Source organism: Maylandia zebra, linkage group LG13 (assembly GCF_041146795.1).
Source record: "Maylandia zebra isolate NMK-2024a linkage group LG13, Mzebra_GT3a, whole genome shotgun sequence".
Taxonomy (NCBI): domain Eukaryota; kingdom Metazoa; phylum Chordata; class Actinopteri; order Cichliformes; family Cichlidae; genus Maylandia; species Maylandia zebra.
Window position 1 is genome coordinate 16635411 of NC_135179.1, and position 25079 is coordinate 16660489.

A 25079-nucleotide genomic window follows, 5' to 3' on the forward strand; every position below is an offset into this window, starting at 1 on the left:
GGCTCTTACTTAAAGGGAAGCGACAAGCCGAAGCACTGTTAAAGGCTCCACTACTTTATGTGATGGTGAAATAAATCAAAATTATGGAACACGCAGCTAAATTTCTGCAAACGCAGTGGGGGTATATTTCTTCACTTCAAAAACATTCCTACTAAGTGTTTCTCTTTTTTACTACCTAAACTGTGCATCATCTACAGCTACAGTAAACTCACAATTGATGTGACAGCTTGTGCAGTTATTTTACTTGTGTAGAGGGAAAAAAGAAAAAGGCATTTCAGCAAGTATTAAAATACTGGGAACAGCTTCAGCACTAATGAATACAGTCCTCCAGGAAGTGAAGCCAAACAGAATAAATGTATGGTAGGCAGCAAAATGACTGTGCCTTTGAAGACTGAATATATTTGTGGCATCTGTATTACTGTGTTTCTATTTTGCAGGCATCTGCCAGTAAACTCTTATTTATGTTGCTTGAAGGTATGTAACCTTTTTGACCAACAGTAGGTTGTTCATACCTCCAGTAATTGGTCTCCATACTCCAGTCCTGCCTGGTGGGCGATGCTACCTCCAGTGACTTTAGACACAAAGATTCCTCCGTTCTCCCCACTGACAATGGAGATGCCCAGAGGCTCTGCACCTTTGTGCACAATGACATTGCGGGGTTCCTCCAGGTATGGCCTAATGGGGGAAAAGAGGAAAAAAATATATATACATGAATGAACAGAATCACATAAATGCAGTTATAAGTAGGTCACCACACAGGAGTACAAGGTAGTGAGGGTAATATGTTTCCTTACAGATCTGGGGAGTTACTTCCTGACTGGGCTTTTCCTTAAGTTACACAAAATTACATCTGGTTCAAATTCTAAATAAGTTATGAATAAAAAGCTAATCTTCAAATTTAAGAATATTTAACACCAAGCTTCAATACCACCCCCCACCCACAGGTATGTAGTGGATCATCTCTGCAGAGTGCCACATTGTGACCGTCCTATAGAAGAAACCGCAGCTTTACAGAGACAATGTGCACAAAAGTGAAATCACAGCCATGTGAAATCCTTTCACATGAAGAAGATTTGCATGAATTTTGTGGGTCTTCATAACAAGGTGGCTTTGGATATGGGTTACAGTTTCATGTAGGTAGATAAGAGGGAGTGGATTAGCAGCCAGAGACCAGGGTAAAGAGAGTGGTGCGGTACAAAAACAAACAAAAAGATCATGATCTAGAAGCTTGAGGCTGAATAATAATGATACCAGTGCATAACATACATACTGCAGACTAAAGGGTGACTTGGCTTAAAAACCAGCAGTGCACACATGCATAGTGACTATGGTGTTATCATAGAGCACGGATGCTACATGCACCCTGCTAGATTCAAATGGCTTTCTGACATGGAGAGAGATATGGGCGGGGCACATAAACAACACCAAACCTTTGAAGTTGAAAGTGTATCTAATCAAGAGTTCTGTGTCCTCAGGCACAAATCACACTGCTGCATGCAAACAACCATCTGTCTCAGAATTACACAACTCTTGGGGTGGGTTAAAAAAAAAGTATAAAATAAATAAATAAATAAAAACCTCTTTTTGCATTCCATATAGTCCACATAAACCTCACAAGCCTTTCTGGTCCTCCTTTTTCTCTATCCAACTATTACATGTTGACAACATGGGCTGGGGAGAAGGCTGGGGGAAGGGGGGGGGCATATCCTTGTTTGTATCACTGTGAGAAGGAACAAACCTGAGGCTCCTGAGAGAGGAGAACCTCGGCCTTGCAGCCAGAGGAATCCTTAGAAAAGAGCGATTACGGTAAAGAGATCTGGAAGTGGAGGGTTGCAGAGAGGCAAGAGGAAGATAAAGAGGAAAATGGAAGACAGATATCATACAGAGATAGTAACATGTAAAAGAGTGGTGTTGGTTATAAAATATGTGGCAGGAAAGTTAAAAGATAGAAGATTCCAACAAAACATTAAAAAAAACTGCTTTTTTGAAAAACAGCAAACCATATTACCATATGGAGTTTTAATAGGATTTCAATCTGAATTTCAATGGGGGGATTGCACAACTGACCATGATGGACCTGTTGCCTAGCAACACCTTTTGAAATAGCCTAGGAGGATCCTTGAGGGCAGACACAGGCTATATAGTACCAGCTTCTAATCATCATTCAGCCAACAACTACACCATTCGGAGGGAAATTTTTGCAGCATCTCAGTCCGATAGCAGACGCTGCAAAAAAATCTCTCAACAAGATGGTCACACACAGTTAGCATCTTCTATGTTCCCTTTAATTTAATTTTCTTTTTAATGTGGGAATAGTTCTCTACATCATACCTGTCTTTCCTGCGCTCCCCTATTGGCACAGGGCTGACTGAGATCCGAGGTAAAGTAGAAATGGATCCTTGTGATTGGCTGCTGGCAAATGAGGAAGTCTCCAGATTGAGTGGTGATTGTGGAGGCGTGATGAGGCTGGGACTGCTACACTCGGAATGCGAGAGGGAGCCTGGGTTTAGGTAAAGAGGAGCAGAAAAGAATAAGGACATTCCTAAAATACACACTGAAATATGAAAACTTCAACTTCATAACATTTTCCCTCCCAGAAAAGATCATTAAAAACCTAAATTTTCTCCTCAAATCTTTATTTTTTTATTTGCCTCATGCAAATGTTAGTTTGACATTTTGAATCAGAAGAAAAATTATTCTAGCAACCTGAGGAGTGTTTGGATTAATCACTTAGATCTAGATGTTATTCTTGTGTCTTAACACAATTTGACTACTGATCCACATGAACCCAGAGGTGATAAGCAAACCACTTACTGGTTTGCTTATCACAAACTGGTAAAGATTTTTCTGCTTAGGCAGTTTAACCTTAGTTTAAACCTCTATAAAAAACACTGAACTAACCAAGCTCAACAATAGTAAAGCAGACATTGAAAAAAATACAAACAAACAAAATAAATAAAATAAAAAGTCTGGAATTCTGCCCCCTCAGAGTTTGATCTGAGAGACTTCAATAGTCATATTTTAACAATCATTTGATGTGTTGACTGTATTTTACCAGCAGGCACAGTACCTCTGTCTGAGCCCAGCATGGAGCGCGGGTAGCGGGGAGTAGAGGGGATTTTGATCCTCTCTGTGCGGTAGTGAACATTATTGGAAGAACCTGTCAGAAGCATGAGAAGGATAAGACACAAAAATGAATGCAAATAGAAAAAGTGGTGTTGAGCTTTGGGACTGCTGGTGTGTGCATGTGCGTGCGTGCGTGCGTGTCAGACTGACCGAGCCGTGCACTGGATGGCAGTGAGTTTGTACCGTGTGAAGCTCTGCTGCTGCGTGATGATGAGGATTCGGAGAAGTCATTTGAGCGTTTCTGCTGGCTCAGGTCCAGGCTCAGACGACCCTGGTGTTGTGGGCTGCACAGGGAAAGAAAACAAGCTTTGAGACCATCATAACTGAACACAGATTCTTTTTTAATTATTTAGGCTGATTTTTACAAATTTACTCAGACCTGTAGACTAAAGAACTCTGTTCCCCACTGCCTTTAAAGTTCTAACACTTGACAGGAGTTTATTACCTTTTGGACTACTTCAGTTTTGCAGACACACAAGTGCACACTCAATGTTATATCATATGTATAAATCTTATTATTTCTACTGTATTTCTAATGTTTTTAATAATAGAATAATTGATAAACTATTTATTTAGTTTATGTGTTTGTTTTTTTGTACAGAGAAGCATGTTTTTTTACTGTATATGACAAAACTTTGAAAACTGTGTGAGTGGCTGGGCTAAATTGCAACATCTCGATATTAAGGCAAAGCAACAGCAGGTATGTAAAATAACTGTCAGTTTGCCTTGGGGAACTGGATAATTTTAAATCATTAGTCATTACAAAACACTAAACTTCCAGTTAAAGTAGCCTGAAGATAAACCGTCAGTTTTAAAGCTGGGTTCAAGGAAACTGTGGGCATTTAAAGGCTATAACCTGGTGTGGGTGTGCTGGTGGCATATCTGGGATGCGACAGATGGACAGTTGCTGGTATGAACACGGTGACTGCGCACAGTGTACACTGGATTCCTCATCACGGCCGTCACAGCGGGGCAAGGTGACAGTCCACGGTGGGTGGAATCTGCCAATTACACACATTCACACACACACGACCATTTTATAGACGCTGGAATCTGTGATTATCCTGAGAGCACATAGGGACCGACCTATGCTTCAGCAGTCTGCAAACTTACTCGGAGGTAGGGATCCACCGTAGACTGTGGGGACAAAGCCGACACTGTGTCTATGAGAGCGGCTGGGGGAGGAACGCAGCATGTCCCTGGGCTCTGGTGAATGCTCATCATTAGAGTAGCTCTGTGATTAATGACAGTTAAAAATTAAACAGTGGGGCAAGTACCATATGGCAAGAATGACAACCTGAACATCTCCTAACACTGAAAATAACATTTATCCTTAATGCATTCTCCAGGTATGGTATTTGAGCACTCGATTCTGACTCAGCTTGTGCACGGGGTGCAAGGCATCAATCACTCCGACAGACTGGCAAGAGGCAAATCCCAGAGGCTTTACTCTGTCTGGGCTGTAAATTCTATTATAAAATGGAAGCTTTGGCCCACCGGGATGATTTGAAAGGTCCCATTTTGAATTTTCCCTCAAATACATCATATTCTCTGCATTACAGAGGCTTCTAATCAAAACTACCCCAGTTTGACTGAGGGTGAAAGCAAAATAATATTTTATGGGAAAAGCAAAAACAAATGTGACTCAAACTAAATGCACTTTTGCACCTCTGAGCCCCTCAACTCACTTGGAAGGTGGGAAGAGTAATGGTCTGAGGGGTCATCCTACGTCGAAGGGCAGGGGCAGATTTAGGGCGCGGCCTCTTCACCTCTGGCTCCTCCCCTCTGGTACGACCAATGTCCTCATCACAAGACTTCCGTGAGGTGAGGACCTTGCCTTCCACAAAATAGTGGTTTCCATTCCTGTCCCTTTCTCGCTCACTCCTGTCTCTGCACTCGCCTGCTGCCATGGAGATGGCAGCCTCTCCCTTGCCGTCAGAGGTGATTGTGCAGTCAGAGGCAGAGCTGCTTTGATGTTTGTGTTTGAATTTGAAGGAGTCGCTGCGAGTGGGTGGGGTTGGGGGAGTTGGGGTAGGGGTTGATGAGGAGGAGAGGGACTCTGTCTTTGAAGGTTGTGGAGAGTGAGAAGCTGCTGCAGCAGCAGCAGCCACTGCTGCAGTCTGATTGGCTGCCATGTACTCCATCTTAGTGGAAGGTGTTTCAGGGCGTTTGAAAGTGTCTGGGTCAAAGATGGACTTCCTCTGCTTGGGTGATTTGTAGATGGAGAGTTGGGTGGCTGCAGAGACTGGACTAGTGTCTCTAGTATCTGGAGCGACCGACATACTTCCCACTATCATTTTTGGCCATGTGCCGCCACTGTGCTTCTTCTCCATGGCTGCATCCATGGTGATGCAGTCTGCAGGTGAAACTGGCTCAAAGGGCAAAGAGGAAGGCGCTTTCGTGTAGGGACAGCACTCTTGGAAAGCACTGGGCCCATACCGGCCATTTCCCAAGTCTGAAGATGGCCGAAGGCTGGTGGCATGGAGGGATCCTGTGGAGAAGGGCCTGCTGATGTCACCATACATGTCATCAGATTCACCTCTGACCTTTCTCCTCTCCCCAGAAATGCTGCCTGTGCTAGCGCTTCCAACATCTGGGCAGAAAATGTCCGTCTGTGTCGAGCTGTTATGTTTGAGATTCCGACTGTTCCGGGAGTGAATCTCCGACAGGTGAATGCGCCCGTTTGACTTCTCTGATGACTCGCGCAGACTCTCAAAAATGTTCTGGCCTGATGTGCTGTGAGGGAAAAACTGTAGAGAGAGCAATGGAAGCGATTAACCACACCTGATAAACATACTTTCGTTTTTTAAAAGAATACACTGACAAACAAAATGAGTCCGTTTTCTCAGTTCTCACAAACCACACTGTTGAATTTGTAAACCTGCTATGTAGGACGGACAGCAGTAGAAAGGAAATCTTTTAAAAACTTTCAGTCAGGCTCTCAGAGTTCACAGAGTGAGATGAATACTGGCCCACCTTCATAAGAGAGAGGCTGAGAGAGTCCCTGCAGCTACGCAGCAAAGCCTCACACTCTGTCACAGACTTGTTATCCAGAGCGATTCCGTTTATCTGCAGAATGGGGAAAAACACTGGAAATAAAAGCAGGTCCTTCAACACAAAAGCAATGCACACTTGTCTTTCCTGATATTCCCCCGATGCATTTGTACATCTTGGGTAGCAGTATCACTATAACAGATACACATCTACAAACATATACAGGTGACAAATCTCCTAAACATGAGATTCCCAGGCTCCGAGATGTGTCATATGCTACTGCGGTGGGAAAACCACAAGAAATCTAGGCCAATACATTTCAGTCTCAACAACCCCTCACACTGCAGTCTGCACATTCCTTTAGAACAGACGTGACCTGAGAGGATTCTCCAAAACACAAACAAGGTCAAAGATACTGAAGAGCAAACTACGTACTTTATTACAGCTGAGATTTAACATAAATTATGTCCTGAAAGAACATCATGCCTGAACCTAGAACAAGCAGGGGAAAGAAACCTTCACTTCTGATCTTTAGGGTTCAGTAGCGGGCATTCATTTGCATTTTGTACTTATTTCACCTCCAGTTCAGCACGCTGTTCTCTTTTTTTGCAAATGCAACTATGCATTTATTAAGTCATGCTAAAGAGATTATATAAAAAGGGAGACAAGGTAGTCAAATCTATATGGGAATTCTGTAACATCAAAGTTGCTCATGGCCACAAAGAGCCAAAGAATCACCAAGGTGAGAAACATGAGCCAATCGTGTTGTAACGGACCACTTTCATGCATATTTCTGGATGTCAGTGGGGCAATTTGAACTCTTGTTAGAAGAGTTGGGAACACATCTGAGGAGGCAGAGAAATAATTTCAGAGAGCCGATTGTCCCGGAGCGGTGACTTGCTCTGTGTCTGAAGTAAAATTGTGTTATTAAAGTGCTAGACTTGTTGCCAAATAGAGTGGTCTGATTGGTCAGATCTGTATATTCGGATTCAAAAATTTAAAAATCATACTGCAGATTTATCTAGTTATACGACATGGTCAAAGTGAAGAGGTGCATTAAGAAAATATTTTTAACCCACTAAATATTTGCGCAGATTTTACGTGCGTTAAGTCCTTTAAAGGTGATGCACATGTTTCATGATTCTAAACAAACCAGGGACCTAAGAATTCTGCTGCTGCTGGAAGATTAGCACTAAATACAAGGCCGCGTTTCCATCTCCTTTAAAAAGAAGGATTTCTGACACGTCTCTCTTCAGTTCCCCTCTGGGGTGAGTATACTGCAGCTATGTGCTTGGAGACAGCTCCACCTACCACTGCAGAGCTCCAAGATTTTGAGGATTTAATCAGAAGAGGAGACTTCCCTCCTTCCACTTCACACCCTCAGCCAAATCCCACCTTATCTACTTTTGGAGTGTGGATACTGAAATGGATCAAGGGCTGGATTAGAAACCCAAAGAAACCTCTGTGAACTGCAGTGTGCCAGACATACAGGAAGAGAGTATCAAAAAAAATAGAGAGAGGGGATTTCATAGAAGCTGAAACTAACTCACAGCAATGAGTCTGTCTCCAACTGTGAGAGAGCCCTCCCTCGCTGCTGGACTTCCCTGGACAATGGCAGTGACAAACACTCCACTTTCCAGACCAATGCCACTGTCTAAGATACAAAAGACAAAAAGAGGTTGATGAACAAGGAAAATGCAGACATCTATATAAATATTTCAATCCATTTATAGAGACAGTATTATACCTTTGTGTCCCATAAGGTTTATATGGACAGGAGTGACCAGCCTTCCTCCTAGAGACTTCCTCCTTCGTACCACCATATTGATCAGTCCTCCGCCATTAAGAACAGCCTTCACCACCTGCTTCCTGTCCTTATTGGTCAGGTCGATGTCATTAATCTTCAATAGCCAATCATTCACTCTAAAAAACATGAGAGAACAAAGGGTGAGGTATTTAATAAAGCATTAATAAAGCCACATAAACAGATCTTTTCTTGAGGCAGCTCATACCTTAACCTTCCATCTGCGATACTTCCTTTGTCCACCCGTGTAACAAAAATGCCACAATCTCCAGGTAAATATGGATCATTTACCCCCTCTGCAATATCAAACCCAAGCGCCTTCAAATCCATGTCATCCTGTGAAGCCAATAACATAAGTGTCACTTGGCTCATTCTGAAAAACCCATTTTAATGCCATCATGTTTTGACAGATCTTAGGGGTCTGCTGGCTCTCAGGAGATTAGCATGTGACCAATTCAATCTCAGCAATAAGACCTGACCACTACTCTTACCCTGTCCTTCTCAAACTCCACCACCTCCGTCTCCCACTCCAGGGAGTCTGTGTCAATGGCCGAGTCATGAGAGCTGTGGGCCATTAACTGACAGAACCGCGCCTCCTTGTCCAGCTGGCTTTCCATCTTCTCCCTTAACAAAGGCAGACATAACACACACAGAGTCAAAGGTTAGTCACTTGAGGAAGGATGGGCAGAGAGAAAAAGAAAGAGCAGGGAAAGAAAAAAAAATACGGCCTGGATCAAAAGGGAGCTGCATCTACAGATTGCGCAGAATTTTACATATTTTAATCTTCGTGTCAGTCTCGAGCTTTGTTTCAAAACATCTGACGTGCTCTCATTCTTACGAACACTTTCCATTTAGAGGTCCAACGAGTTCAATTTAAATTTATTCCCAGAAAAAAAAAAAAAAAAATCTAAAAGTAGATTGCACACAATGCCACACTGTCAGCAAGATATATGGTGTCCTACTGAGGCATGCCTTAAGGGTTGCAGTGACATTAAAACCCCAATTGTACATCAGTCTCTGATGAGGATAGAGGAAGAAACTCAAAGTCACTGTATGGTGCATACTCTATATAGGGAAAATGTTAGATTACTAGTTTGATAATAATTGGATACAAGCACCATACATTACAAGTGGTTATAGTTAGATAATGTTAGGATTAAATTAGTAGATGGGGAAAGAGACTCGACTTTCCCCAGAATCTACCCTCCAGCCTGGAAATCGCAACCCTCGTGCAGGGACCTGACACATAATGGTTGTCATACACACTTTCGCCAGCAGAGGGAGCCTCTACATGCATTCTAAACACAGTCACATGAAGGGCCTTGAAGACAGCGAGACAAAATGTGTGTGTTCAAAACACTGACACTTTGCGGGATTACACTTTAATCTGGGTGTGTGGAAATGTTGCCAGAAACACAACTGCACTACACCATGTCTCCAAAGGCTGAATGTCATAGCTTATGCCCAGCCAAGCCACACACTGACTACAACAGCTTACAGAGACAGCACAACACACACAGCTGAGTGAGTAGAGGCCATGTTGTTTGCACTTGCTGAAATGCAGAAGACCTTTCCACTTATTCCTTATGAGTCTTTATTGGGATTCAGCTTTTATGAAACAAATGGAGAATAAAGTTGGAAATGTGGAAATATCATGCAGTGAGGGAGTCAAACAAGAGACTTCAGAGCTGACAGCAGCTTTAAAACCACGGTGAAGACTCACTTTAGTTCTTTAAGTTCTCGCAATGTGTCATTCTTCTGTTTTCTCATATCATCCAAATTACGCAGGGCATCAGCCAGATCGCTGACTGCCCGGTCCCTTTCTCGCCGCAGGTTGTCACACAGAGTCCTACAGAAAGGAGAGAAGGGAGATTGTGAGTAATTAGTTTATTGGAGAGGGAGATCAACTACAGACCCTCTCAGCTTTGCTAAAAGTCTTTTAAAAACCCATAAACGCACTGACCTTATGCTTTCCCTCTCCGCCACTATTTTGTCTCTCTCCTGGAAGGCCCAATCCCTTCGACATTTGGCCACCTCAGCTTCCTGTGTGGCCTCCTTCAGCTCCTGGGACATCGCTTCATACTGTTTCCTTAGCATCTCGATCTCCTTATTGGCTCGTTCCATGTCCAAGGTGGCAGAGTCTTGTTTCTAAGAACATTAAGAGTACATGAAAAAGATTAATTTTATAACACACTACGTCTCGTTTTTCATCTTAAGCATTCTAAACAATAGTCCCATACAACAAACCAAGTACTTTTCATGTATATAACCCTGCACAAGGACTATTTAAATGGCTGCTTAGTGGGTAGAAAGAGATGCTTTTTAATCATACATTTTGGTTTATACTGAATTACATATCATGGATCTAGGAAGAAAGGGCTAGATATAAGTGCTTGGCTACCTTTTGAAGAAAAAAAACAAGTTGGGAAATTGGTTCACAGGCTACACCAGTGATAGTATATGCTATAAAGAGGACACCACAACAAAGACGTCAACAGACGCTTCCTGAGATTTTATGAAAGAGCAGTGACATTTACTTGTCTGGCTTGATAGTATTCTCTGAGCAGCTGATCCCTTTGAATGATGGCCTCTGTTCTCTCCTTGCGGGCCACATCCCTCTCCTCCCGGACCGTCTCGATGTCCTTGCAGGCCTGGCTCAACTCCTTCTGGGCCTCAGCTTTGTCCTTCACCTCATGGCAATACTTCTCCAGCAGCTCATTCCTCTCGCAGATGGCCCTGTCACGGTCCACCAGTGACGAGTTCAACTCCTATCCCAGAACAAAAGGCAAAATAGAATGAGGGCATCTCAGCACAGTGAGTCATTAATGTGATGTGAAAATATTGTTGGGGGTCTAATGCAGAGTGATCTGATACTAGCTTCAAATCCTTTTGCAGTGTTCAGAAATATCCTCCAAAAAGAAGCAGAACCATTCGTGTGTACAGTTTGAGAAGGTGTCTAGTGATCAACCGATGACGCAGATGTGCAGATTTATAGATTTTGAAGGTTATGGTGAAAGTAGAGTCAATTCGGTTTTATTTAGAAAAACAAAATGATCTCCAAAAAAAAAAAAAAATCAAATAGTAAACCCAAGACCTTCAGTATTGCAATAAGAAACCAGTTGCATTTTGTTAGCCTTGGAAGCAGCTTGGCTAAATGTTTCCCCCACTCCAGGCTTTAAGCTACACTAGATGGTTGCTGGCTTCAGCTTTACCATGACAGCCAATGCTCCTTTCAGTTTTTTGGGTTGTTTTTTTTAAAATGACTACTACAAGTCAAATTCTTTGATGGATTTGGCATGTTTCTTTAAGCAGGTCATATTCAGTGCCAATTTTCTTGTCCTGAAGTCTATCAGTTATAAAAGACATATACACCTGAAGATATGCTGTTGTTTTAACGTGTTTTAAAGCCCGATACCTGTCTGAGAGCCTCCAACTCTTCACTGGCCACCACCCTCTCTGATGAAGTGTTTTTCAGTCGAGCCTCAGCTGCCTCCAGTTCAGTTTGCAACTTGTCCACCTCCTTGATCACCTGGTCCCTTTCACTCATGATGAGGCGATATTCATTAAACACAGAGTCCCTCTCCTCCTTGTACTTCTCGCAGTCCTTGGCCGACTTCAGCTGCAAGTTCTTGTAGCGCGTCACCTCTGACTGCAGCCGCTCCATCTCTCTCTGCAGCTCCTTGTTCTGAGCTGAGGACTTGTTCAGCTCCTGCTGCACTGAATCAAACCTGGAAGAGGGGAGAAATGCATGTAGTCTGAGTACAGCACTAACCCTACTTTGACTCAAACAGACAATTTAATTTAACCCTTTTGTGTCTTTTTTGTGTCACGTAATGATGCTTTCACCTCCTCATTGAGGTAGAGTACTGCTGCTGGTAGTGCATAGCTGAGTCTCGCTGTTTGAGCAACGCATCCATCTGCTTCTGCAGCCTCCGGTTCTCCTCCTCCGCTTGCTCCAGGCGGCTCAGGTCTGTGTTGTGGTTAGCTACCTTCTCACTGTAACGCTTGCTCAGGGAATCATACTCCTTCTTTACAGCCTCCAACTTCTCTATAGCAGTGTCGTACAGCTTATTTAATACCTCTGATGAGCCCTTCTCGCTCATTACCTGGTAACAAAAATGCATACAAAGCAATTAGCGTTGGTCAAAATGTTAATACCACAAACCTGTATGTACTTGTTGTACCCCACCTTAGCAGCAGATGGCGTTAATGTGCGGACAGGAGTGTAAGTGCAAGATAATCTGTGCCCACTTAAAACAAACAAAAAAACCAAACAAAAACAAAACAGATTTTATAAGGGCAAGTTTATTTCTAGGACTGCAGTTACGTACTTAGTTAACTGTGCTGGTCAGTCATTTGTCTTTAACTGTTTTAAGCACAGAGTGCGCCCTTCAGACTGCACTACTTATTCTCTTTCATTTCTGCAGGTCTTGCTGATATAGTCTTCCAGATTCCCAGAAGAGCTTCTGTGACCCGAAGGCTGTATTGACCTCTGCGAAAGCACACACTGCAAATGCACCAATGTGATCGTTACGTTGTTTGGGTCAGAGTGCCCTTTGCCCAAGCCAAGCCCTTTTCTTCTGTGTGTGCCCTTTTCAGAAATGCTCTGTGTGCATTTCCCTCTGCTTGGCTGCCCTGTGCTTGCAACTACTGCAGTGTCCCCATGGGTACTGTGTAAGACACTACTTCACAATATGGGACACTGTCCCCTTGTGCTCTTAGAAGAAAGTATTCAGTACATAAAACACAAGAGGAAAGACTTTCTGACATCCCAAAATATATGAGGTGCGATCAAAAAGATAAAAAATAAAAAATCTGTGGCTGCCCCTTAGAAATGCAAGAACTGAATCCTGTTTAAATCTGATCACTATCAACTTTGAGATAGTCTCCTCACTAAGCAAGAACTTCTGGGAAATCGTGCTTTCCCAGCACATCTAACACCATCTCCAACGTGCACATTCTCTTATACACTGGTTTTTTTTTAGGGGGGAAAAAAAAAAAGATACAGTCATGTGTGGTCAGTAGAGTTTAGGGAGAATGATTATAGTGTTGGTGCAGGAAAAAGACTTTGACTGTACATTAACACATTATGAGCACGGACAGCTCATGTAATTTAGCACAAACATTTGTCATTAAATGCCTCAGGATGTTAAGGTAGAACACTGTGTTAACTGACCCTTGGTGACTAATTCACTGCGTACAATCCTGTGCGTGCCAACAACAGCACCAAGCACGGGTTTGGTCACACTGTGGCCTTTACGTGTGTGCTCTTGCACTTGAGTTTCTGTTTATAGCAGTACACCCAAATCGCACAACCAATGACTGTCCTTTAGGAGAGCTGCCGCTCACACCTTGCAACACACGCATGAGCACGCCAGCCTCACATGCTTTCAGAAAGATTACAAATATGTGGTGCCTTAGTAAAGGAACAAATATTTACATGAAAAAGCAGTTCGGTTTTATATATGCAGGCCCACCATCTGTGCCATGTCACTCAATCTCTTATATAACATCTGGACAGCAACAGCGGTGCGTCTGTGACCGCGTTATACCTGCTGTTGCTGCAGCCGAAGGTCCGCCAACTCTTTCTGGTCTTGACTGTGCAGTCGTTTGAGCTCCTCACAGTTCTGTTTTAGGTGGTTGTGCTCCCGGACAAGTTGGGCATTGTCCCTCCTGAGTGTTTCCATCTCTTCCTTCAGCTGTGTCTGGTCGCCCAAGACACGGCTGTGCAGCATGCTAAAAAGAGGAAGAGTGAACATAGATGGACGTGCAAACATACAGAGCAGAAAGCAAACTTTGATTAGATTAGGTAAACACAGACAGAGGATACGCAAGTACATGCAAAATGTAAAACTAAAATATTATTTATTCTACATCATCTAAAATTTGCAACCAAAGTTCAAACTGATTGAGAATAAAATTGATAAAAAATATTTACTCAGAGTAGAAGTTGTGAATGAATTGTTAAATTGTATTAGGTAAAAGCACACAATCATTAATGATATTAATTTACTTGCTTAGTAATCTAGGTGTGTGGAAAATATAAAAATATTGAAACACATGTTCTGCCTCTGTGCTCCAGAAATTTTGGCTGGGCTCACAAGCTATGAGGCTGAATGATTCAATCATATAAATGGCTCCATTTTCCAAGCTTTTAAAACCATGCACGTTGTTATATTGTAGTGCCAGTTCCCTTTAAACGTGAAAGCCGACTGTAGCTCCGAGCGATGTTCTTTCAGTCGGGTTAACTACAACACCACGCAAGTGTTTGTTACAGCTGCAGCAAAACAACGCAATAAAACTTGATTATTTCAATGCTGAAAAGCAGCAGATTGCAGAATCCCACCCCAAGCTTGTTTATATTCTCATTTTAACAACGGTTCTGAACAACACTTACCACTGATACCAAATGGAAATCTAAGCAACTGATGAGCACAAACTGCATAACAGAGATACATATGACAACAGAGTCCTTCATCAACAACAAGAAAGACAAAACTCGTTGCAAGGAAGACTTACTGGTAGAAGTCAGCCTCCTTCACAGCCTCCTCGCACCTCTTGAGTGTTTTAGTATGCTGGTTCTTCAGAGACTGCAGATCTGCCATGGCCCCAATGCACTGACTTTTTAGACGCTCATAGTCATGACTGGCTTTGGAATTTGGCCTTAAGAAGAAAGGCACCAAACCAAAATTTTATTACACAAGCCTTGAATGATAGCGTGCCCAAGCACATCGCAGATAAAAGAGCTGACCTTCTCTTTGTACAAAAATGCATAGTACTGGCATGTTTAATCCTAATAACAATACTTTAAAACTATGCGTGGATATAGGCATTTTAGCCTTGGTATCATGTGTTGCAAAGGAAACATCTTGTTTCTAGAGCACATTAAACTTTATTAAGCCGTCAGTGTCAATGTGCTCTCTCTGCAAGGCAAGGTCAACATTTTCCCAGACAGGTGAGAATTATTAAACATGGCAGCCAGCACTGAAGACAGCCAAGAGAGAGTAAACAATACCAGTGGAGCTCTGCTGATTCAAAGAGCAATGAATCCCAGATTTGATGCCTTTCATTTAGGCAGAAAAGGGAGGCATGAATGTCAACACTTTTATAGTCATGAGGCAAATTTAAAAAAAGTGTTACCAGGAGGTAACAAGAAACAGTGACAACAACAACAACAATTTGGCAAACAGGCCAAGATTTGCACCTGCAGTCGTCGAAGGTGGTCCCAGGCGATGCCAACGCCAGACGCTTACGAAGCTCATCCCGCTCCCTGGTCACCTGGCGGAGCTGCAGCAAGATGGTGTCCAGGTTGTCACCGGAATGCCGGTTGTCATTGATAGCTGGGGGTGGGGAGGATGCTTCACCATTAACAGGAGAACCTGGAACGGTAAACACATTACTGAGAAGCCCGTGACCATTTATCACACACTGGATTGTTTTATCTCATAAATTTGTTTTATCATTAAGAAGTTGCCTAGAGGATTTTATTTATTTTCGCCCCCCAAGAGTCTTTAGCGAGAGACAAAGCATGAAGGAGTAGGATTGTGAAAATGAGTTCTTCCTAGTTTTGTTCATTTCTTCAGGTATAATAGATTTTCTATGACCAAATTAAGAAAATGTACAGATTTCTGTCAAATAAAGACACACAGACATAATTTCCTGCAAGATCACAGATCGTGTTTACACACAGTGTCACCCTCAATGGTTAATTCCAACCCAGGAAAGAAACAGACATACAACTGTCCAGATGTCACTGAATGCATTCCCTTTTCTGTGCCTCAAAACAACATCAAATTTAAACATTATGACCCATCCAGAAAGGATACTTGGTCAGAGTGTGCTCCCAACTTTAGAATTAGGAAGCAAAAGTCCCATCCAGCTGTGAGGGCAGCACCTGGTTGTTTAGAAATTCCTTTATAATATGCCAGGGGTTTTTCCTGAGACGCTGTGCAATAAAAGTTGGTGGGAATTACATTCGATTTAAAAGACTACACCTTTGGTAATGTCAGATGTAAAAAAGGAAAGAAAAAAAATGAAAGGTTTGTGCTGTATCTCTGGTATTTTCTTAACAAGGTCCCCAGAGATTTATCTTTAATCAAATTAAATGTCTACATAAATGCCTGCAATACAAATCCACTGAAATCTTGTTTTATGGAAAATATGTTCTTATATTTCAGATTTTTTTTTTTTTTTTTTTTTAAACCGAGTGTCACTGATGTGGTGCCACATAGATCGAGTCTCATAAATCATATATACACCATTACAAGTCACGTTCTGGGTTGTTTTCCTTGAAACATGAACCAGGGCAGGAAATCTGGGGATTATGTTCATCTTTGAGTCATTTTTTTGGACCTTTTGGAGGTTTATGTAACACAGCTGAGTCATTTGGACCTTTGTCAAGCCTAGGGAAAGGAAAACATGGCTTAAGGAACGGGAGATGTGTGGCGAGTGCCCCAATGGTGGGTTTAAAGGAGAAATAAAACCGCTAGATCCTTCACTGTAACGCTACAGGAATTACGCCAATATCAGTGTAAACAGCTTCCCAACAGTGCACTGTGGGCATCATACAGAACCAGTGTGACCTGACATGACAAATAACTTCTTAAAAAGGCTTCTTGGGTCGTTATACATACCAACACTGCTGAGGGAACTGCTGCTTTCTGAGTCGGAGGGCATTGTGGAGAGAACGCTGTACGTGGAACCTGCCAAGAAAAGCGATGCGGTCAGACTTACAGCACCGACAGAATGATGAACCACTTACACACGAGCCTGAATTAATTGCCGGTAAAATGCCAAATGAAATGAATATTACATAGCCAGCTTCATATTCCCTGCACAGCTGTATTATAAATGCGGTACTGGGTTTATACTTGGAATAATAACTTCAATTCTCCTCCTTAGCAGCTCTATATTATCACTCCAGACCCCTGTCGTCATTAAACCTCCGTTCCCTCACTGTGCACTCTGCCTTGCTTTGATGTATAGTCCCTGTATGTTTCTGCTACACAGGCAGAATGTCACGGCTGAAATGGGATTTTCTCTTTTTATGTCAAGCACATAGAGAGAGTAGGAGAGAGAGAGAAAGAGAGCAGCAGAGAGAAAATGATTCTCTATCTGAATAGCTATGCACAACGTTAAGCTAGGGGATATTTCACACAGGCTACCACAATCCATAGGAAAGACTCTACAGATCGCCATTATAATGCAGAGTCCCTGCTCCAAAGGGTAACATAAACATGGCTGGCAACACAAACTGCCCTTTTCTTAAAAAACACATCTTTGACTTATTGCAAAATGCATCATCCATCGTCCTCTACAGCTTTCTTAGATTCACCAACTAGCCACTTTTCTATTAAGTTTTTACTTTCCAAATGCTAGACTGTTATCTTCAGCAAAAACACTCAGACGATCATTGTGTGTAACAGTCATCTTGCAAATATCATACTGAGTAAACAGTTGCACTAGTATAAACATTCAGACTTGTGTAATTTTGTAATACTAGTATTTGTGATGAATTGCACAATCTCTAATCTGAAATGTAAAATAGATACTGATGCAGTTAGGGACTGAAGTGTTTTGTTTTTTTTTAAATACAATATTGATATATAGCATACAAAATACTCGTATTAGAGAAACTGGAACCAATGATAATGTTTTGCATTTTCACACGTCTACAACACTAAATTTGTCCTGTCTGCACTGTTAAAGTGGGGGGGAAATGACGCCGAGGTAATTTATAAAAAAAAAAAAAAGCACAATGAAACTGAGATAATACTAATCTGATGTGATAAATGAAAGCCAAACAGAGGGTTTAGGAGAACAAGGGATTGGTAGCTGTCAGCAGCAAGCAATTGACGCCAATAGTTCTAGACCTCCATCTCTGTCCTTGCTTCCCCACTGGGTTTAGCTACAGCTCTGGCTCCAGCCCTCAATGTGTGACAAGGCCAAGCCTAATTAACTATGAGCTCTGTGCGACTGAGCCACTCCATCTTAGGCCCCGCAGACAGAGGAGGGAGGGAGGGGTGCAAAAGGAGAAACATGAAGAAGGCATGGAACAGAGCAGAACAGATAAAAGGAGATAGCCTAACTAAAGTTGCACAGGCGATAAGGAGGGAGAGAAGTAAGGAGAGAGACTGTGAAAATAGAGAGAAGCAGGGCGGAAAGGCTTTTAATCTGTTCTGACGTTCCCCGATGCTCAACACTTTTACTCCATGAAGTGCTCGGAGCACACGGCTTTGATTTCATATTGTTCCATCAGACACAATGAGCACCACTGTGGGGTTGCACAGCATTAATTCTCTACAACCCAGCTATGCAAAAGGCTCATGTGCATTTCCGAAGACGCAACTAAAAGCAACCAAAAGCAACTACTGACTTCTTGAACCCAGTACGTGACGGTTAGGGTTTTAGAATAAAACTCATGAGCCAATGGGAGGTAATGTCAGCTCTAAACCTTGAAGGAATAAAAATAAAATACTGAACGGAACAAAACCCTCAATTTGTGCTGTTTTTGGCACAAACAAAGATCTTACAAATCTAGCTACTTGGGGCAATCTAATAGAGTAGTTAGGATACATACAGAACAGGTAAAAATTCCCTTTTGCACTCGACTCCCTGGTTCCACTCCCAGCCTGTCAGACCATAGCTGCAGGTGATTTATCTACCCTTTTTCTAAACAACATCTAAATCAAGGAAAACAAAATGAATATCAACATAGAACGCTTGCTTGCTTGCTTTTTAATCAGTTAATTCCATAAGCACCCCAACAACTGTACACCTGATTGGCATGAACCAGCCGTTGATCTGAGGGTCAACAGCACTGGAGTTTTCCTGTAGCTTTTAGACACTGATACCAATTAGCACCAGCCACAACAAGTGAGGCTAATCATTTGTAAGCATGTTCACTGCATCAATAAAACAGACATCCATTAAGGCGGCATAGATCTGATGCTCTACAGAGGTAGAATCCGATTGAGTCTGCCAATAGGAGGCACACAGGACAGATGAGACCTGAAAGATTGCTTTCAGCCTCATAAATAGAAACATGACAGCTTTTATCAGGAGATATTATACACGGGGTGCACAGACTGAAATTCTTGACGATTACTAATACTGATATTTAATATAATATTTCAGGCAATGCCAGTACACATTGACTTCACACAAATTCAAAACTGAAGCAATATACCGATAAACCACCGATGGTCTACAGGGTAAACAAATGCCAACAAAAGAGATGCATTCTGAGGTGAGAATATAATCCAGTAGAAGACCTGATGCAATGGTAACAAAAGACTGTCACAGTCACCTAAATAGGTTAGGGGAGTACTTGCCATTCCTAAGGTGCTCCGCTTTCCCCACTTGCCCATCTGCTTCCCTTTAAAAAAATCAAAAAATGAAAAATAAATAAATAAATAAATATTGGGATCACTACCAAAAGTTGCTTCAAACAACGAGATTATGTTCTCAAGGACATAAAAGGAGATGGCATAAGTTGCCATAGTGAAACTGGATGAGAGGAATAGTCAAAGAGGACGGCATGAGAGTTGGAGGAAAGCCTTAATCAAAGAAAGATACAAACTCTGCCTCCTGCAGTGGCTGAGACTAAATTATTCATCAATTCCAGAAAATTCTGACAATGAGATAGTTTCCCCCTAAAGTAAAGACACATGATTATCAGTGAGATGGGCTCCTTGCTGCTGCCGCTTCAAAACCCCTTATTTTTTTAGAGCACATTGACAAGCCTCATTGCTTCTGATTTAAAGCAAGCAAGGCAACTGTGATATTTCAAAGCCCACTACAGACAAACATTTTGGGGCAACTTGGTAGAGCAGCAGCATTAGCATTCCAAAAATAATACAGTGCGCTTTTCTTTATTAGCCACTGTCAGCTCTTCTCACTGTCAGTGAGCAACAGTGATTAAAACAAAGTTGAGGCTAGCAGAGTCTGTGCCCTTTCTCCTTCACCATCCTTAGCTTTACAGCCATTTAACCACAGAAGCGCAAACAATAGCAACACTAATAACACGGTTGACAACAACCCACTCATTTTACAGTGTGCTTAACTGAGGCTGAAGGATGTGTCAGCGCTAAGCCAGAGAGCAGAAAGAATGATTTATGCTGGGTAAGCTAGACCTCTGAATGCTGGCCGTGTCTCTGCACACAATAAGGACAATGTTGTTTAAATTAGCAGTGTACAACACCCCCCAATCATTATATCATGATACTGGTACACAAATATACACACGCTTATGTCCAAACCTCAATATCTCTACTCGGGGAGCTTCAGAAAGTAGTGTGCCAAACTTCTGGTGAGGCACTGACACCACATGGAAAATTCTGGGAAATGAGCCAGCTCAGCCTTACTACTGGGGTAAAGGATCGATCGTCTGATTTAAAAAGTGTACAATTAGCGTAAACACGAATCTGTCAAACATGACGATGTCATGAGCAAGGATTACTCCACTGCACGCCCGCCCACCCACCTTTTTCCACTTAGACTTGAGTCTGTCCTCTAGGATGAGTCAAAACTAAATCTGTTTTACCACCAAGCAAATAGCAAGATCACCCAAATGTAACCTTATAGTAATCATGGATCCTTGCAAACAGTTTGAAACATTACCCTCCCCAAAGAAAAACAAAAACGCTACTGCCATCCATCCCAGCCTATTATGAGCAAACCATAATGTGGCTTCTTTATGCAAAGAACCCTTGCTCAGCATAAATGAGGCATGATTTGTTTTAGATCAGCTTACTCGTGCCAAGGGTTGGGTCAAAAAGAAAAAAGGTGCCAGAAAGAGCCCAATACAGGTTTTTGAGAGGAATGCTGCCACTGATCTATGGCAATAAATTTCTGTACATACACACATTGTTTTCAGAATCAGAATACTTTACTGATCCCTTGGGGAAATTATTTATTTATTTTTGTAATTAGCTCCATTTGCAAACCAGTAGGTAACTTATATTGGGAAGACATCAGTAATCTTGCTCCAACTACTGTTCTGCTATGAGGCATATTCTGCAAAGTCAGTTTGAATTTAGTGTGAGCTGTCCTCACAGCAACAGATAATGAATTTTCTATTCCTCATGGTTGTTAACATTTTGAATTGTAGGAAAATTAGCATAGCACTTGGTACAATTATAAACGTCCTCGTTTCTGCTTGCTATGAAGCTGTGATTAATAAAAACACAACAGATGTGCTTGCCATTGAGTTGAAAAAGGCTACAGACACTGCTGTTGTCTAGATTTTACCCCCAAAATATGGAGAGCAGCATCAGTAAAAGTACTGTGAATATCAGTATCAGTCCAAACCATACCTCCCTCTACCAGTTACATGCCTCAGCAAGTGAAAAAGCCAAAACACTGCCAAAAAGCCAGTTTGCATGGAAAAACCCCACTGCTCTAATTTCAGCAACCTTTGTGATGTTCCCTTTGCGTTTAATCACAGGGCAGCATATGTTGATTCACAAACCATTTTCATTTTGCGTTGAGGTAACTCTGTGATTAAGCCAAACTACCATTTCTTAAAAGGTCAACAAGAGAAAGGAGAAGAAAAGAACATAATCATTTTTCAGACCTGCAGATGTGGTGGGTAGGACTTTAACAATTCTGGGCAGGAAAAGCAAAATATTCTACACTGCAGTTCTCTGTGTGAAGCAATTATGCTAAAGCTTGGTGAGGTATCTAAATAATAAAAGAAAACACCCCACTCCCCCCAAATAATCTATGTAGTTGCTATAAAGTCTTTGCTGATATAAGTGTTTTCTCAGGTTTCCTTACATGTGCAGAGCCCTAATGCAGTGGAATTATTAGCAAGCACTAACCAATCCTCGAACTTTCTGTCGCCTTCGTTCGTCTGATATTAAAAGCATATGCACTAATTGATCTAAAGTAAAATAACAAATCACCAACTAACCACGACTACGCATAATACTTTAGTCTTATCTAATCTTCAATAAGAGGCAGACCCACATGCAATAACGATTACTATCATGATTATTATAGTAGGGGTGCAACGATACTCATATCGATATTGAACCGTTCGATACAGTGCTTTCGGTTCAGTATGCATATGTATCGAACAATACAACATTTTTTATTTATTTTAATCAACTTTTCTTCTGACGATACAGTCTGTGTTGAGCGCTCAGTGGATCTGCGTTCGACTACTCCGCCTAGGCTGTACTGTCGAGTGCAGATCCACTGAGCGCAGCGCAAACTAGCAAGACAGAAGCTAAGCTCGTTGCAACATGGCAACTACCTCAGTGCTACCCAAAATTGAACCTCCCCCACCCTCATTCAGATCTGGCGTTTGGAACTATCTTGGTTTTCATGTGAAGCGTGACCCTGATGGTAAGTGTGCCATGGAAAAAAGTAAAACAGTATGTCGGATGTGCCACGCAATGCTCAATTTGTGGGAACTAGTGCGATAGCGCAGTTAGCTTGTTAACGTGTTGACGCCGTCCAGCCCCAAGCACGGGGAAATCCGCGGTAACTTGTTAACGGAGATTTGCCGCGTTATGACGTTAATGTGATTTTAACGAGATTAACCCTGACAGCACTAGTGGGAACACAACGAATATGACTCCACATTTACACCGACATCGTCCTAGTGCAAAGACAAGTGGAAGCAGACAAAAACAACAAGCACACATGCTACACACTTTACCCGAGTCATTTAGACAGCCGTTAGCACATGATTCTCCTTATGGGGACCTGATATGTTTAATATGCTGCTGAGAATATAGCCCAGAAGAAGCGTATAGTATAGCTTTTATTTTGGAAAGAGCCATTTCTCTGTAATAAATTCTCTTTTCCAAAGATGAGCTATTTCTCGAGCAGATAGATTAATTTTTTTTATTTTGTTGTTTCAGCAACATTAAATTTAAAAACTGTACGTTTGAGTTAAAATATATATTTATAATTTTAATGAATGATGAATTAAAAAGGCATGAACATTTGTTTTTGTATCGAACCGAATCGTGAATTTTGTGTATCGTTGCACCCCTATATTATAGGTTAGGTTTGACCCAAGATCACATGACAAAAGAAAGAGACAATACAAGCTGACGGAGAGAAAGATAAGACGCCAAAATGGAAACAGAGTAGGTGGAAGAAAAATATAAACAGAGAGAAAATACAGCACAACAAAGACAGAATGGGGGTAAGGATGGTTAAACAAAGAGAGAAGCTATTCATTTCCATGACTTCACGATGCTGGTAAACATTTATATTCTGGCATTTCCTCCACTTTGTGGGGTAATTAGGAAGTGAAGAAACATGTGTAAAATGGTAATGTAGTTCTGTTCCACTATACTGCCTCCTGGCTGTTGATCTCGCATTCAGAGTGTCAATAAGCCCACCATCAGATATTAATCCTAGTAAAAGTGAAAAAAAAAATAAAAATAAAAAATACACATTTTACCCTGTTAGAAATCAATAGAATTAAATTGGAACAACACCACTGACCCAAAGGAAGTGGTGAGGTCAGACTCATTACTGTGCATCTCTGGCTTTGATTAGATGGATTTATTGAGTTAATACTGACAAGAAACCCTATACCATTAAAACTGGTAATTACAACTCAACTAAGGCCCTGAAACTAATGATTTCATTATTTTCTGTTGAATGATTAGAAGATTAATTGGCCAAATGTTCCAACACTAATGTCAGTGACACACTATTAATGTCCTAAAAAGTACGAGGCATCCTGTCTTGATGGTTATACGGATATACAGCAATTTAAAGTCTTCATCTTATTTAAAAAAAAAAAAAAAAAAAAAAAAAAAAAAAAGCTTCACGACAGCTGATTATCAAATCTAATTAGTGTGAATGCTTGAAAAGCATTCACAGTATTGTTATTCGAATCTTTATTAGTGTGAATGCTTGAAAAGCATTCACAGTATTGTTCTTCTAATCTTTATTAGTGTGAATGCTTGAAAAGCATTCACAGTATTGTTCTTCTAATCTTTATTATTATTTTCTATTCCGTACGTTTTTCGCCGACTATCTCCTTCAAAACCGTTCAACTTAGAAAAACCATTCAAACACCATTAGATTCCTCTTCTTTTGGAATGGTGTGCTTCTACTTTTCTCATTTTTAACATTGATATTTTTAATTTTATTCAACTTTATTCAACAAAAATTTCCCATGTATTTCAATGGGGAGACCCTTCAAATTCTCATTCAACTTACTCATTTTTAAACTCTTACTACTTCAACATACGTTCACATAGAGCCACCATTCAAACTTTAAAACGAAGACAAGACATTCAACTATTCAACTTGTATTTATCTTTTCAATATCTATTATACTTTTTCTTCAGTTCCAGTTTAAGTTTCATGATGTTTTTTCACCCGTTTCAGAGTTTATAATGGGTGTGTATGGGACGGAATGTTGGGGCTAGAGTGAGGCAGCTCAACTGCTAGAGTGAGAGGAGCAAAAAAATTAATCTTAAAATCTTTTTTAAAACTGCTGCTGTGTCCACAGCGTTTGCTCTACAGGTATGATTTTACCCTCAAAACGTAGCCATGGCTGTCCTCTTTCATCCAATGTGTTTACTATTGTACTAGGTGTTATGGTTCTTTCATAAATGTCACCAATGCACAGCCTCCTCCCTCCAACTCTTCCATAGACTCTAATGTTAAAATGGCTCAGAAGGTTCGTTTGAAAATCAGAAGAGCATGGTGTCTTTCCACTGTCACCACGTCCATATAATAAGCTCCACAGGCATGAAAACTGAGAATTAGGTAGACTAGACATTGCTGTCGCTCACAGTGAAAGAATTTTGTCAATACGACTTTTACTTTTCATTTGGGAACGATTTGTTTCGGCCTGACTTTTCTGTTCATTTTAAGCAGCAAAAGTGAGGTGCATGTCTGTGTGTGTGTGTATGGAGCCATTGGGTGCGGTCACTATAGCAACCAGGCTCACACCTGCCTGCTTAACGAGCTCTCTCTGCCACTCTGCCAAAATTCATCTTAAACACTTCTCTTTCAACTGCTGCTGTGTCCACAGTGTTAAAGCCATCATTTTACCCTCAAAACGTCGCCATCGTTGTTCTTTTTCCAACATCTTGTCTTTCAAAGCTCAGAGATGTAAACTTTTTAAACTGTGTGGGTCCAAGTGGAGGGATCACATTTTAGTCATTCAGTG

The 25079-nt window shown here is 41.4% G+C and overlaps 1 protein-coding gene across 3 annotated transcripts in view; it reads right to left on the reverse strand.

Annotated features, from left to right (window-relative positions):
* Positions 1 to 25079, reverse strand: part of dlg5a (discs, large homolog 5a (Drosophila)) — a 104809-nt gene that overhangs the window by 11466 nt on the left and 68264 nt on the right. The window contains exons 2-23 of one of the 3 annotated variants that reach the window (XM_004551625.5): positions 16558 to 16626; positions 15129 to 15303; positions 14444 to 14587; positions 13477 to 13660; positions 11771 to 12030; positions 11340 to 11652; positions 10462 to 10692; positions 9888 to 10072; positions 9648 to 9773; positions 8416 to 8548; positions 8133 to 8260; positions 7868 to 8043; positions 7671 to 7774; positions 6103 to 6195; positions 4815 to 5876; positions 4240 to 4360; positions 3983 to 4127; positions 3310 to 3410; positions 3071 to 3160; positions 2332 to 2500; positions 1739 to 1816; positions 513 to 675 (exon numbers count right to left, since the gene is read on the reverse strand). In XM_004551625.5, coding sequence (XP_004551682.1) covers positions 513 to 675; positions 1739 to 1816; positions 2332 to 2500; positions 3071 to 3160; positions 3310 to 3410; positions 3983 to 4127; positions 4240 to 4360; positions 4815 to 5876; positions 6103 to 6195; positions 7671 to 7774; positions 7868 to 8043; positions 8133 to 8260; positions 8416 to 8548; positions 9648 to 9773; positions 9888 to 10072; positions 10462 to 10692; positions 11340 to 11652; positions 11771 to 12030; positions 13477 to 13660; positions 14444 to 14587; positions 15129 to 15303; positions 16558 to 16626 — 4250 coding nt within the window. Of the gene's footprint in view, positions 1 to 512; positions 676 to 1738; positions 1817 to 2331; positions 2501 to 3070; positions 3161 to 3276; positions 3411 to 3982; positions 4128 to 4239; positions 4361 to 4814; positions 5877 to 6102; positions 6196 to 7670; positions 7775 to 7867; positions 8044 to 8132; positions 8261 to 8415; positions 8549 to 9647; positions 9774 to 9887; positions 10073 to 10461; positions 10693 to 11339; positions 11653 to 11770; positions 12031 to 13476; positions 13661 to 14443; positions 14588 to 15128; positions 15304 to 16557; positions 16627 to 25079 lie in introns of all 3 variants that reach the window. The other 2 variants (XM_004551624.5, XM_012919247.4) reach the window with 2 other exon arrangements.